The sequence below is a fragment of the Channa argus genome, chromosome 23 (assembly GCF_033026475.1).
Source record: "Channa argus isolate prfri chromosome 23, Channa argus male v1.0, whole genome shotgun sequence".
NCBI lineage: Eukaryota > Metazoa > Chordata > Actinopteri > Anabantiformes > Channidae > Channa > Channa argus.
The window spans coordinates 9,983,682-9,999,982 of record NC_090219.1 but is presented as its reverse complement, the minus strand read 5'-3'; the positions used below and the strand labels follow the sequence as shown (position 1 = coordinate 9,999,982).

Below are 16,301 nucleotides of genomic sequence, written 5' to 3'. Positions count from 1 at the left end.
TGCACAATGTTGGAGGGATATGACTATGCTATGCCTTCTTGCAGTCATCGCACAATGAAAACACGCCTCCATTTGCCAATTGCCTTTCCTGGAGCCCATCAGTAGGCACAGTGTTGGCAATTCTGGATTAATCTGACACAGAAATAGCTCAGTCCTCAGTGACTGTAGTATTCAGATTTCAGACGATACATGTGGAGTTTCTGGACAGACATCCTTCTATTTTAGGCTGGGAAAACCCAATAATAATAAATAAAAAAAAAATTCTTTGTGATTTTGAAAGTGCATTACATCACACATGTAACAGTAGATATTACTTATTACTCCAACACTCAGATGATCAGGAAATAACGGTATTACACATTATGACGCAACTGACAAAATCCCGCTGGCGTCAGGATCTGTAATCACACAGAAAGTCACGCAAACGCAGGAGGAGAGACACGGTCAGTATTGTAGTACCTTTTGCATTAGAGCTACATGTGAAACAGACTCAAAATATAACATGTCCAAAAAAAATAATAATTTACAGACCTCACCTCACTGTAAGCATGCACCTAGTTGGCTTCCATCACTCTTTGCGCCTTTATTCCATGTTATCTACCTACTGTCAGCTCACCGGTCGAGGATAAAATGCCCCAAAACTACTACAAAGTATGTTGGCAGTGGCTCAGGCTCATGTACAGTAAGTAAATGAATGGGGATCAGAATGACTTCATAAATGAAGCACACAAGATTTTTCAAAACTTTGTAAAAGACTAATCTTAAGTCAAGCCAAGACACAGTCTAGGCAATGTTTGAGATGCCAGGGTACAGGGTGGCCAAAGACAACTGGAAGACTAAAATTCACAGCAGTATCTTGGCACCTCACAGATTTTGTGTGCCCTGACACATGGCTACAAACAGGCTGCCATTGTCTGACCTCTGTAAGAATTTGTGGTTCTGGGGGTTGTGTTTTTAACCTCAACATTTACATACTCTGTTCTCACTGGACAGTTGTTTTTTTTTTTTTTTTATGTATCCATTGCCTCCAGACCCATATGAGTGATTTGTTCCTCCTTCCTTTTTATAAATTTGTAATGCACTAAACTCATGCAACAACAAATTTTTCCTTGGTTATAATTTAGTCTGCTTCGTACGGTAGAATATTAAAAAAAAAAAACTCTTCTGTGCTTCTCTTTCTGCTGGAATGAAAGTGATCATGATTGACTCTGGTCTGGCCCACACTCACACTGCATAAAAGAATATTTGCATTCTGCTCCGCCTTTCTCAACATTCCCTGTGGTGTAGCAGGGCATTTCTGGTATCCGTCGAGCTCAGCAGGGACACGCAGCTGCGTCTCTCAATGAACAGCAGTAGTTGCTGTCCCAGCTTGGACGCATGTATGTAACTTTCACATCAAGTTTATTCGACCTTCTTTCATTCACGTGAAGTTCTCGTCAACATGTGAACAAAGCTTAGAGTATCTACAATGTTTGCTCCCTGAATCAAATATATTGCACAGTGTGTGCTTATGTACTTATGTGTGTGCAGTATAAAGCAGCCATAGCAATATGACCACCTGCCTAATATTGAGTACGTTGCCCTTTTGCAACCAAAACAGCCCTGACCCACTGAGAGCTCTGAAGGTACGTTGTGGTATGTGTCACCAAGTTCTCCTTAGCATATTGTTCAAGACGTTTAAGTGCAAGGTGGGGCCTCCACAGCTTGCCTAGGTTTGACATTATGTAAAAAAAGCGTAATTCATCAGACCAGGCCACCTTCGTTTATTGCCCCGTGGTCCATTGTAGAGGCTTTTGGTGGTGGACACAGGTCAACACGGGCACTTCTGGAGATGGTCGGACCATCACAAGCCAATTTGGCTCCTGTCAAAGTAGCTCAAATCCTTACACTTGTGGTCACAAATTTATGGCTGATCGGTGTATAGTATCACTGTGTGATTATTAAAAATGTTCTAATAAGACCAAGACAGGAATAAAGTAATATCTCACTTTCTGTTCCAACATCATTGAACTCATAAATTCATAAATTAGTTAAGTATTACTCTACTGAGGTCGTGCACCTATGTAAGCATCTTAAAGCTCATCACACTGATTACTCTAAGAAAAAGAGAACCATGTCAACATTGGTTCCTTCAGGTCACTACAATATTTATAAAGATCCATATTCCTCTAACACAATTTAAAATTAGGCAATCAATAGCCTCAAAGCTGCAGTACAGAATCAATGGGCAGAGGTGCATATGAATCACTAGTTGAGTTAAGTTTTTCTAAGACGTTTTTCCCCTTGGCCTCTCCCTCATTTTCTGTCACTGTCCATTGTGTCCTAATGATAAACTTCAAATGACTTTAGAAGAAACAAATCAATACCCCCTTGAGGCAGAAATAAAGTGTTTCACCACCACCAAATTGTGAGCACCGTCCTCCATTTTGATTCAGTGTAGACTGAAGCAACTAAATCAGCAATATCTTCCACATAACACCCTACGACAAGCGTTACTGCTCATACTGGGGTCAGCAAGGTGCATTTAAAAGTGATGCTGAATAAAACAGCCGACGTCATAACTTACAAAAGGCCCTTTGGAAAATAATAGCTGGACTGACTTGACCTTCAGCGAACGTCACTAAAATACAGAAAAGTAAACTATGTGCCGTTTCTGTAACCTATGGACTTTAATAATTCCTATGGAATTTAAAGTTTAACTTAATACTCAACATCTGCTGTAATGTGTTACAGTAACCATACACTGTGATCTGATTACCTAGAGCTGAGGTCAGAAAGGCCCAGCTGATTTTTGTTGCTCTCAACCCAGATCTACCCGGAGACCAGATTTAGCTAAATTAAACACGCAAATCTGACACCATTGACACAAGGGTCAGCGCCTTCTGTAGTGACACAGTCAGCAGTGGAGACTAGACAAGGATTACAACTGTAGTGACATCAGTAAAATATGACACAAGTCACTTGGCACAGAAGCAAACTATAAAAACGAGGAATATACTTTAAGTACAGTTAAAAGATAACAGATAACATAGACGGTTGCAAAGTTATGAGAGCAGAAAAATGAATCAAGTGCTCCATCTATTTCCAATGTAGGTGTCGCAAAACAAAAAGTTTCCAAATGTGTTCATTTCCCGTTGCAGTGGTTGCTGATGCAGTGTTTGCTGCTGGGAAATAACAATGAGCCAATCTGTGTTGTAGCAAAGCAATTCAAATGAAACAGAATATAAAAAGGGCCTCTACTTACCTCAGAGTGTTTCTACAAATGCTGAGCACTTATGCACTCCTTCAAATCACATCCTGTGAAAGGTTACTCATTGGCTTACACTACGCCGACTATTCTTCTCTGCAGTACATGTAGTTTATGCATTGGCACCACTAACACTGTATATAGTTGATGTTCTAGTCAAACAGTATCAAACTGCACACATGACAAAACAGAGAAACTGAACAGTACTACTGCCAACATAGGACAGCAGTGGAGTGGGCTATAGGCTACAGTGTTAGCGTTAGAGTCTCAAATAATCCAGAAAAAGTCACAGGTTCCTGTTTTCAGGTACCTCTTTCGCACTGACTTAGTGGATTCAATGACTAAAGGTACTGATCACTTCTTAATTTAGTTTGGACTTCTGTTCAGTCTTATTTCTTATCTTCTGCTATATTCAGAATCATTCTATTGAACAGCAGGAGCCAGCGAAAACAGTTTAAGACATCTGAGCAAACTTTTATAATTCAAGAATGAGCAGGAATTCGCTCACCCTACAACACATTTATCTATTTTGGTATAATCTATTGTTTTTCTTGTGATAATTAAAAGAAAGACAGCTTAACTTAACAGGCTCCCTACAATTAGTAATATGATCATAATGTAAAGGCCTTTCCAAATATTTTCCTCAAAAATGCAATTAGTGCTTTCTGAATATGCCCAAAACCTTTAAGAGTAAAAACTGTTGAGGCCAAGCTGCTGCCAAACTCACTTAGTGAGACCATTGGTTTTGACCCTCAAATGACCTCAAATTTGGGCAAGAACTAAGAATCCCAAAACACTAGGACAGAAAACCTCGGGCAGGACACGATAAAATAAAATCTGCATTAAACTACACACCTGGAAAACGCTGCAATGTCATCCATTCAGTTGCACATTTCATAAACTAAGATTACACTCAACTGCTCGGCCGAGAAGTCGTGCATGACATATCTCCATCACTGTAACAGCCAGGATGCTAGAGAACCACAGTGTGAACTGCTGCCAGTGTGCATGCCAGCTCTGATCTGACGTCAAAAAAACAAGTTACTTTTGGCTCTCACTTTGTGGCCTTGACAGAATCAATTAGATCAGCTCAGACTTCCTTGAGGAACTCAGCAGGTAGTGGAGAAAGGCATCATGGTATTGATCAAAGTGAAAGGTGGGTTTTTTTGGGGGGGAGGGAGGGGGGGTTTAAGGCGGGGTGGAGGGATAGAAAAGGATTCAACTGGAGACATTGGCCCACCTACAGATCAACACTATGCCTCTTGTGAGGGAGGTTAGAAACACGTGCACACAAAAGCAGGGTGCTATGTTAGCTTCAGTAGCATCCGTTGATGGAAATGCTAAGCTTACAATTTACAGCAGTCTGATTGAGCCCGAGAAAGAAAACGGGGAACGTTGATGATTCTGCAAACGGCGTAACTCTGGCAAAAGCATCCATCTTCTGACATGCTCACTCATACATGCAAACATGCACAGAAAGGACGCTTGAACTGCATTCAAGCGGCACGCCATTGCACTCAAAATGAGTGAAAACACATACAGACGGGAGATGATCCACACACCCATACACAGTACAGCTGAAAGTGAGAGAATGTGAGGCAGGCGGCAAGCTCAGCGTGAACAGCTAGCTTGTTGTGCCGACCCTCCATGCTAAAATGGTAGATCCCAGATTTCTCCCCATGCAACCTGCCACCAGCGACCATGGAGGCAAAACAGGAAGAAGACAGGAGAGGAGGGATGCAAGAGGAGAGAATACCCAGACCTTTTCTTTATCTCCTTTTCCTCAGAGAAGCCACACAGATGAACATACAAAACAGATACATGAGCAAACACACAGGAGGCGGGAGGATGGTTGTGGTACTTACATGAGGACTCTGTGCCGAACATGGCTGGGCCGGGAGCTGTGATGGAGAAAGAGGAGGAGAAGGAGGAAGGAGAGGAGTTAGAAAGGGGAGGGTGAGAGAAAGAGAGAGGGAGGGAGAGAGAGAGAGAGAGAGAGAGAGAGAGAGAGGGGAGGTTGATGAGCAGGCAGCTACACAGCGGGGGTCATCAAAGCAACACAATGCAGCCAGCCGGCCGTCGCTGCCTCCCAGACACCCAGATGCCCCAGCTCTGCTATCCGTCGTTGCTGTAACAGTTCATCAAGCCGCCAAAAAGGGGAAAAAAAATAATCGAGTGGCCTGTTGGATGATGAAATCGATAAATACATAAATATTAAATAAAAATGAGCAGAAGTCTTTCGCCGGAAAACTGTGGTCAAATCCAAACGCCAGGATGGGGTTGTGACTAGCTATTGCATCTCTCTTATTTCTGCAGTCTATAGCCTCCTCCTCATCCTCTCCTCCCTGTCACTCTCTCGCTTCTCATTCCACTGTAGGATTTACTAATGAAGAGAGAAAGAGGAAGAGCGGGAGAGAGAGGAATTCCCAGGGAGAGGACAGAGAAGAGAGGGGGCAAGGAAAAACTAAAAGGCTGGTGCAAAGCTGCTGCTGCTCATGCAGCCGCTCTAAGACAATAGCTATGCAAACAGAGAGTGACGTCAGGACAGAGGGGGAGAGAGAAAGAGAAAGCTGTAACAAGACTGACTGATTACTGACTACTGCTGCTAGACAGAGGGAGGGAAAAAAGAAGGCAGAGGGAAGGAAAAAAGGGAGAAAACAATGAGAAATGGTAAAGAAAGGAAGGGGGAAATGGATACAGGAGTGCAAGATCGACACGAGATGGAGAAGCAAAGGCAAAACGGAGCCAATAAAGAAAAGAAGAAGCCAAAAGGGGGTAAAGGAGTAAGGGAAGGAGGTAAAATCAAAGGTTGCAAAAGATGGTGAAGAAAAGAAGAGGTAGTGGAAGGGGGGACCGATATAGAGATACAGAGGGGGAGGAGGAAGACAGCTGGGGCTGAGGGGGAACTGAAGAAAAAGTGTGGGAAGCAGGCCAATCAAAATGGTTTGTCTAGAGCTAAAAAAATAGCCAATTGCTAGAGATACCACTGAACACACACAGACAGACACACACACACGCAGAGACTGGAAGGAGCTGCAATGGGGGCAGGGGGGCAGCAGTCTGTCAGTTCAACAAATTGAAACCATAATAAAGATCATTTGAGACTCTTGTGGGTTTACCTGCTGTTTAATACAAAACCCACGTGTTCTGTTCGAATCCAACATTTTAATGTATTAAAACAATGCAATCATTGTTTTTTTCATTTTCAACAGCGTGACACAGTGTGAGCTGCCAGTATTTTGAACTGACTAAGCCTTCAAAACTTATATATAAAAAAAGTCCATGGTTAATGGAGCGGTAACTCGCCTCTTTCGAATAAACTAAGTAAATAAATGATTTTATTTAGCATCACTATATGCAGAGACTTAAACACCAGTTCAATAATTGCAAAGCTTCACTATGCAGCAAAAAGACCCCTCACTGATGGATTCATGCCAACCGAATCCTATTCAAAATGTACATCTAAATGATTTAGCCTGCATCAGGCTGCACAGAATCCCTGATGGTGTCGTAGCGAACCTGCTGCAAGTGATAATTCTCATTACTGATGCATAATGTAAAAATTTTATGAAGACTGGAAAATGGGGCCTATCACTACAGTAAAGTGCACACATAGGCCACTGCAGCAGTGGTCCGCATTGGACCCGAATGGGTACATTGGTGAGTCTGTATAACTGCCCGCTAACATAAATAAATGTCCTCGTGGTCCCTGCTGTGAATGGGGTGAAGCTAGCATGTGGATTAGCTCAGCTGCTGAATAGAGCATGTACCGATGGAGGCCTGTGCTCCTTTGTGTCTCAGACCCGTCGTCACCTCCTCCTCCTCCTCCTCTTCTTCTTCACAGGTCTTTGTCCTCCAAGCATATGCATGAAACCTCTTCTCTACTCTTGCTATGCTACAAGACATATTTACTTTACAGCACATTGTGCTGAGTCAAAGCTTCGCTTATTAGTTGTTGTTTTTTGAGTTATTGAGAAAAATCTGGAATTGGGTTTGGAAAACTTAAATTTCCACATTGTCTTTTTTTATTTAAATGGCAGCCTTGTTCTGCTCAAACTTCTGAAACTAGGAAAGGAGAACATAAAATGAACAGTAGAGAACAGACTCGAAGTCTAGTTGCGTTCAGTGAAGAATCTCTGAACTGTTGGACACTTTGTAGCAGACTGTATTTAAACTAAGCAGCGGTAAAGGTTGGTAAAATACCTAACACCTAGATTTGTAAAGATTCACAGCCAAACAAAGCCTTTATCAAAACTTGTCAACCTGTCATTCAGTCTGTCTGTTGGGCTAACCTTTAAATAGTAGACAAGACAAAAGGAGCAGACAGAGGTTTGCTTGCAGCAGAAGGAGCTCAGATGAGTCAGGACAGGGTTAATTAACGTCACAGAGCGTTGACCTTTGATGTGGTAAAAGAACTAACCTTTAAATATGGTTTAATGTGGGTTTTGGTTTCAGTTTGACAGTTGAAAACCATAGTATCTATTAGTGTCAGTCATACAAAACGTTATTTATATTAATACTATCATTGTCATTGGAAGAAGCTACGTTCTTTCATTTCCAGGTATAAAGGTTAAGGTTACTTTACATCTGCTCCAGATTCATATGATGTTCCATGATCTACATTCTTAAGATATTAAAACTGTTCCTTAAAAAAGTTCAAATGAATCAAATTTTTAGAAGCAAGAACAATTGCCACCCAGCTGGTTTTAAAAACTCAACACTTTAGGATTGCATGATCGCACTTCGCTGTGCACAGCCACTCCCTCGGTCCTTGCTAAAGACATCTCCTGGGTAATGTTAATTACACGAGTGGGGGCGGAGGATGTGAGCTGGGACCAGCGAAATATACTTATCACAGTAAGCCAGATCTGCTCTTGCATCAGCTTTTCCCAAACTTCTGCTTCTGACTGGCTTTGGTATGAGCTGAATGGAGATCAAGCGCTAAAAAAGCAGTGCCGTGGTTCTGGTCCGAGTCTCAGGAGTCATTTCTCACTGTGGTTCTGCAAAACCCAGCTAAACACCCACCTGGTTTCTTATTATTAGCAACTGAATAACCGCACTCCAAAATACACCATCACCACGTGTTTGAGTTACTGCTTTCGCACCGTCAGTCAGAGTAGCTACTGCCAAAATGTCACATGCTTCACAGAGGAAAGATTCAGTAACAACCTGGGCTCCAACTACTTACTTCAATTCACAAACTTGAGGCCAGAACAACCACTCGCACAGTGTCCACAACTGAAGTTTCCTTCCAATTTACCCTAATTTAGTAACTAAATTAACTAATAATACATGCAGAATGCTTCTCTATAGCATAAAGATATTTGGACAAGCAAGACCACTTTTCACTTTTCTGGAAAAAAAAAAAAAAAAAAAAAAAAATCAAAAAACAAATCAAAACCTCCTGCAGCATTGTAAGTTTAGTGTGGGTGTGAGATATTTCACAAACTCATAGAAGATGATGGGAGAGCATCATGCCATATGAAAACAGCCAGAAAGTAAACGTAAAGACACATCAGTCTCCAAAACAGTTGGTCTTTGGTGATGCTGGAGAATAAAAAAAAACATCAACTCTGAACTCAATCACATTTTAGGTAACACAGGGATTGTGGTTACACACCCTGTCACTGGGCCTGCTCTCTCTGCCACGCTGATAATTAGGATGCAAACCCCTCGCCACAACAGCATCGAAGCCCAGGTGAACGGGGACACTAATTGAGTGAGACACTCGGTAATGGAACAATGCTGTCATTCAGTGAACGCTGTACTTAAAGCAGTGGCCCTCGTCACCTCTCGTCATTGGGAACAGCATCCATGAGCCATTTATTCCTAAACAACACACACCTCACCCTGCACCCACTTCTATCGCGTACCGCCCTAAAAACGGCACCTTGTCCAGGTTGCTAGGCAACTGAAAATAACCGTGAGGAGCGTGGCCATCCTGTAGCAAGACGAAAAATGAGTTGAAGGATAAAAGAGGATGGGGGCGTAGGAGAGAGACAGAAGGCCAAGACGAGATACTCCAGAAAACTTGATGTTGGCACTAGTGAGGTTAGTAGACATGAAATAAATACAAAGAGCCAAAACGCTCAATACTTATAACTGCAATGTGGCTGGAGTGTCATAAGCTACATGTCACTCTTATGAGACTGAGCAGAAAAGCACTTTTGTCCTTGAGCTACAATGTCTAGCAGCCTCTAAAATTCGCCAGCCTCTATAAACGTTTCACTGGCTCAAGACATTTTAGCAACACCAGTGTTTTTGCTAGAGCTGGCAATGCAGCACAGCCAGCGGCGAAATTTGCTGCTGGTCATTTCCTGACCTGATTAGAATGAATTTACAGCACTCAAAGCCAGATGATGTAAAAATAAATAATTGTGGTAGGATTGTGCTTACCACGTCCACCATGCACACAACAACAGGGTCTGGCAGGCTTTTGATTAACCAGACAATCATCACAGTTTTTTTTTCTTTTCAGAGCAACCAGACAGGACCTTAAAAAGGAAGGCCAGCAGGCATTTAAGTACCTCCGCTTGGTCACAGTTCAAACTAAGTAGCATTGCTCAGATAACTGGGTCAGGAGTGCTGTGGTTGTCACTGCTGACACCAGCTGGTCAAAATGGAGAACTGTGCTTCTTGAACCCCCACCTCCCAGACCTGCCATCACCCAAACGCTGTAACTGGATCAAAGCCAACTATTAAAACTAAAACCACAGTCGAATTGTATAAAAGTTATGTTTGAACAGCAATAGAACTGCATTAGTTTATGTTGAGGCCTGGAAACTATACTGCCTCAACCAGTGGTTCTCAAACCTGGTCCTCAAGGAACCCGGCTGTGATGGTTTTTCATCTAACGCTGTACTTTCCACTGATGATTACCTGGATTCGGTGAGTTCAACCAATCAGAAGCTACTGCTGATTTCAACCTTAGTCCCAAATCCCCAAAACACACCAAGACAATCTACCGAGATCTGCATTCACTGTGCAGAAGCGCGCTCAGCTAAAGCGAAAACCTCCAGACTTATTTGGTATTTTTAAACCTAAAGCTACTGAATTGATTGTAAAATGTGCCCTCAAATGAGGATCACTGAATGTGGTGTCAAATTCATTCTGCCATGTAAATGATCAAACAATATAACGACCAGTGCTCCAAACTTGGCGTTGGATCCCTTCGCACATTATTATGGATTGATTGGCGGATACAATTTCTGGTTCTCCTAACCTTCTAAAGGAAGGTTACTTCCTTTTACTCAAGTAGAAAAGTACATTTTTGTTGCTGTATTTGTACTTTGATTTAAATACAGTTTTTGAGTACTGCCATTTTAACATCCCACACATCCATCCACCATTTCAACACCTGAGACTCAGAGAGCCACATTCACCACATGCCCAATTTTATTTTGTAATGACTGTCCTTGCACCCATACAAATCTGGGAGTGTCCAATCCAACTAGTGCTTTTCCTGTTGCCACTAACCAGTTCCTCTTGCACAACTAGGATTTTGATGCTCACATTCCACAATCAGTGCACCACAGGATGAATATAAGCCGCATTTAACTTTTCTCAAGACCTATTAGATACTTTCTGATACAAGCTACAATGATATTTACACAGTCTTCTAAACACATCTTCATATATTTATCCGTTCGGCTTGGGACAGCACAAATTGTCTCAGGGTTTGCATTTTCGAAGAATACTTCAATATTGGTGAAAGTGAAAGCACCTCTACAGGTGCAAAAACTGTACAATTAATTCATCTTTATGTTTTTGTGGGGGCGGTTTCTCTATTATATGGCACAAACCAAATATTTGTTTTTCTGCTCCGATTTCTGTTGCGCTGTGGTTTGCCAAGTTCAACGTCTGAAAAGAATATACCTGAGATTTCACCTGAAGAGTGTGATATTAGCAGATTATTAATTCCATTACAGTTTGCATAGAGTCAAATATGCTCACACAGTCAAATCTGGAGTATCTTAAGTCCATTTGAATACAGGCCACTGTAAATGTCATTCATCAAACTGTCTCTGGATGCAAAGCAGAAAGCACGGATGAGGAGCAGAGGGTGGGGTGGTAACCACCTGCTTGGTGTCAGTGGCTGTGGCTGTTTGCCTTGTCTGGTTAACTAATCCTTTCATTATGTAGCCAGCCACTGAGTTAATGTTCCATTTAGTTACTGAAGCCAGCACCTGTGTACTGTTGCGCAGAAAATACACAGGTTATGATTTTATTATTAAGCCAAACGTTGCTCCAAATGTTCATTCTTACACTCATAACTTAAACTCTTACTGAGCTACAGCCCAAAGTCCACATCTTAAGGATGTCATTGTTCAGGACCCCTTTACACTTTGTGAGGGAAATCCATATTGGATACTGGCTGTATTGTAATTCACTAGCAGTATGTTGGACATTTTGTACAGTCAGAGCTCCTCCGCAGCAGCAGTGACCTTTCCCTCACTTGGCCTGAGCCCTCACTGGCATGGCGAGTCAGATACTTGAGAGCCAGCTGCGAGGGCTTTGGTTTGTTTGCCCCGAATTATCACTTTGGGTACTTCAAGGCAGGAGAAAAAAAAAAAAAAAAGAAAAAAAAAAATCTAAAGGGTGATGCAGGATTTTTGATGCGAATCATCTCGGCGGGTACAGCGGATTGAATGGAGGCAGAAAGTGGACGGAAAAACAGACGAACTGTAGATATTTTTTTTTTTCCCCAGGCAGCCACGTCTAAGGTCGGGCAACCATTTCTGGCAGAGATCATCTTACCAAAGTGGTGCCCAGGTTCTAAATAAAGGTTCCCAACCAGCCTGATCTGGCTTTGTGGTGGATGTCTGTGTGCACAAAATCATTTTGCTAACTCAAGGGGTTTTAATAGATTGTTCAACTTTACCAGATTACCAGATTTTGTTCAGCAAAATGTTTTTCGCTCTGGATTTTATTCATGTGATGTATGGGAATGTCCTACTGAACCATGAAATGACTAAATCTGTGGCTGCTCCCCCAGCCTGATTTGTTGGTCATGTATTTATTGTCTGCTACCACCCCGTCCCAGAATGACAATGTTAGTCATTCTACAGTGGAAAAAGCCTTTCTGGAGGGGGAGGTGGGGGGGGGGTCCAATCCTCAAAAAGATTTTATTTTATTTCTATTTCTGATGCATGACTTATTTCGTGAAGCCTGTGGAAAATGCCCAGAAAGAATCTAAAAGCAGATACAAGTTATGATCCTGCCAGGATTCGCCACAAAAGCATAAGAACACATCGTGTCTGTGGTCCATAAATATCTTTCAATTTTGACCTTTTGAGTCTCATAAAAACAGCAATGCCTTTTGCAGTCTTTTCGTTAACTGTGCCACTAACTGCGTGTGGCAGATCATGGAAACATCAATGGCATCTAGCTTCTTTGGGATCATCCGAGTGAAACCTTCAACTTTCAAGTTTAGTGTCATGATCTAGTACAGTGTTTCTCAAATAGGGGTACACATACCCCCTGCTGTCCTTTGGAGTAATGCAAGTGGTATGTAAGATAGTTTCATAAATCAGTTTAAAAACATTTTCAATGCAGTCAATAACTACCATAATCACACAAGCACGACCACTGGAACACTGCTGAGCAAGTGAGAAGCCAGTTTATATAATGAAATACAGGTGAAAATCAAGATGGTTTCAAAGTAGAAGCAATGCAGCTGAAAACTCGAAGAAAGAAGTGAAAAATGCCTGTATGCATTGTTTTGTCTGGCCAAGTGGTGCTTTGGTGAAAAAAAATATGTCAGAGGGGGTAGTTTATTAAAAAAAGTCTGAGAACCACTAACCGCGTAAAGGAAAAGATGAAAAAAGGTGCAAATGATGGCGTGAGACTTTGTCAGATGGAAGATAATTTAGGCAACATCAACTATGCACTGTTACACACACAGGATGCAGATGCTTTGTCCTCTATGTATATTTATATGACAGTGGGTGATGGTACAGCTTCTAATGTCGATAGCTACACATACAAAGAGGGGCAGGCTAATGTGACCTTCACTGCAACTCTCCTCTCAAGAGTACATTAAGTTTTATGCACCCAAAGTTTGCGGCTATTAAAATTGTTTTACAAGTTATTTCCAGGTCGCCTCACCAGAGACACTACACGCGTCACAAGTCAGGAGACTCTTTTACTTCTTCGATGATTTGTAACAGTGATTGCTCTTCATTTATGTTGATGTGACTCGAGTTGCCCCCCATGTATGCACGGTGCCATACAAACCAAGCTGACTCGCCTGATACATCACTATACTCATAAGTCACACTGATGCCCATAAACTCAGAAAACATGGGACATTTTTTTATTGATGATATTGATGAGTTACAATGCTGCAACAACACAGCACGTAGCAAAGACACAGTACAATCTGTCCCCCGTTTAACTAAAGTCCTACATATCAAGATTTCATCATGTTTTTATCTTCTTTTTTTTTTAAATTATAAATGTTTTTAATCTACTTTCCCATTCTGGACCTGCCCTCTGGTGATATCATGTATGTTATTACCACAACTAATGGGCCAAAAATGGATGCTGAAACTGAGCAAAAGCACTCCCAACTATTTGAGATGTCAACTCTGAATGTTTCAGTTTTAGTTCATTAGAATCCGACTTGTTTTCCTTTCGAGTATCTTAATAATTATTACAGAGAACATATAGAAAAAATCTCATCATAAAAAGTTTTTAAAAAAAAGACAATTTAGCCACAAGCAGCAACCAAAATACACCACAGTGCAATGCAGTCATAAGATATGAGCCCTTTTGAGTCAGACAGTTCTTCAACTTCTTGCTCTATTGTTAGGTGTAGATGTGACATGTGTCTAACTTTAGCCAACTGGAACTTTTCGTTCGGAAATTAAAAATAAATAAATAAATTACAGCAAATATTATAGCACTTACATGAGGTAATCAGATTAAATCTATGGATCTATGAATGGGTGTTGACAGACCATCCGTCAACACCCGCTGTCACACACAAAGAAGCCATACAACAATTTGGCTTCAAGTATTCATAAGTTCTTCTTTATTCTCTATTGGTAATGTATCTCTGCTGCTGTTTGTAGGTGACAAAAGCTGTCTGCATTGCATATGTCACCTGAGGGGATGCAACAAGGCCAGGCAAGTTGCATGGGGGATCCCAAATGTTCAGTAATTCTGGGGAATACGAGAACCCACTAACTAAATTCAAACACGATGAGTCAAACCGAGAAAAAGTCACTGATGTAACAAACACATGGTGGTTTTAAAGGGGAATCCTGCAGTTTAAGGATCAACGTTTTCTTAATAAAAGCGTGAAAGGAGAACTAGGAGGAAAAGTCAGTTGTATATACTAGTGACAGTAGGAAGAGGAAGTAAAACTGTTATCAATGTAACACATTTCACTGGGTTTAAATTTTGTAATAAAATAAAATCAGCCAGCTGTAACTCTTAGGTTCAATCCCGCCTCTCACTGCGAAGACCGGCGCACTAATATTTGCAGCAGAGAGCAATTAATTGATGTCATTAGTCAAGTTTAATCCGGGGAGGCCGTGCTGAGGCCATTTACAACCGAGGTCAAAAACTCCACTTTCATTCCCTGATGCGGCAGTGAAAAAAAATAACACAGGACATCTGATAATGCATATTTATCTTTATCTACATACACATTACATGGTTCAGGAGTATAATATTTCATGTACAAGTATTACTGAAATAGGTCATTTGACTATGAAAATGTCTGTGCAAAGTAGTTAAAAAAGAGGTAATGACTCATTGACAATAACAAATGTGTTTGAATCAGACCTTCAACATGCTCCCTTATTCAGTGCCGTGAACAGAATCTGCCAGCCTTTCATTGTATACTAACTTACTACCATTAGTACTGCGGTCGAAGCTTGCAAGGCACCATAACCCGTATTTTTGTAGAGAGCACAACTAAGAGAAACATTTTAAATTTGATGACACTATTAAAAACTGCTTTAATCCTCTCTAATAGTACTATCTCAAAACGTTCCACTGTGTGTTGCTGGGTGACCATACTGTGTAAAAAAAAAAGCTGGCGGTGGTTTCAGGTTTGGTTATTGAATGTCACACGTAAAAGGAAGCAATTCAGATTTAAAATATTCTACCTGTGACGAATAATAATGCTGGCTACAGTATCTGCAAAACAAAAACAACTATACAATGATGTTACATTCATAAGCATTTCAGCAAATGTACTATAATTACCCCAAATGCTATTTTCCATCTGCAGTGCCTGGACAGATTTTAATAATGTCGAAGATATTTCCGTGCAAGTGATGATAATGTGAGAGTCAGGAGTACAAACACCACACAGACAATTACACACAAACCTCTAACACCTATGCTTTTGGTTATGACTGTTCAGCTCCACTAAACACACACTTTCTCTCTCTCTCTCTCTCTCAAGTCTCCTCAACCAGCCTATGTGCGTCTGAAAGCTCTCATCTCCTCTCTAACCCCAGTAAGCTTTTTGAAAGAGCAAATTCTTCCATCTGTTGCTCATCACAGGCTGCTGTGAGAACAACGACACACATAATGACAACTAGAGCCGCGATCCTGCGCTGAATGCGCAGCAGATTTAAACTGTACCGTGCAGTGGCCACTTTAGGATCCAGGGATTTATTTTGTCTTAAGTAGCGGTTGCATCGCATCTTCTACAAAGAGGAGGAGGAGGGGGGGTTCTTCATCATTAGATAAGAGAAGGGGTTGGCAAACGAAGTAATGACCCATTAGGGGGCATGACTGACGTTGTAAACTCTGGAGCACCGGATAAGAGACAGTGCATTGACTCATGATGGAGACAATTAAAAACAGTGCAACGCTCTGCTCTAGTCAGTTGCCTTAATGGTGTTTGAGGAGGAAAACTAATTACATCTTATCTCGGAACTTATTGCTCCTCTAATGTGCATTTAACTTTAGCCACGCACGCTTCCACACATTATGACTGCTAGTTACACTCTGTTCGTTACGGGTTAGCCACTCACGCTGCTAGCTAACTGCTAACACGAGCTGGCTAAAGCAAAACATGGAAAGTTTACAA

The 16,301-nt window shown here is 41.4% G+C and overlaps 1 protein-coding gene across 8 annotated transcripts in view; it reads right to left on the bottom strand.

Annotated features, from left to right (window-relative positions):
- Window positions 1–16,301, bottom strand: part of LOC137108454 (suppressor of tumorigenicity 7 protein homolog) — a 42,289-nt gene that overhangs the window by 25,659 nt on the left and 329 nt on the right. For 2 of the 8 annotated variants that reach the window (XM_067493054.1, XM_067493060.1), the window contains exon 2: window positions 5,113–5,148. The exons of 2 other annotated variants lie outside the window; for them this stretch is intronic. In XM_067493054.1, coding sequence (XP_067349155.1) covers window positions 5,113–5,134 — 22 coding nt within the window. In that variant the 5' untranslated portion in view covers window positions 5,135–5,148. Of the gene's footprint in view, window positions 1–5,112; window positions 5,428–15,466; window positions 15,562–15,850; window positions 15,870–16,301 lie in introns of those variants that run through there. 4 more of the 8 variants (XM_067493056.1, XM_067493053.1, XM_067493059.1 and 1 more) reach the window with 4 other exon arrangements.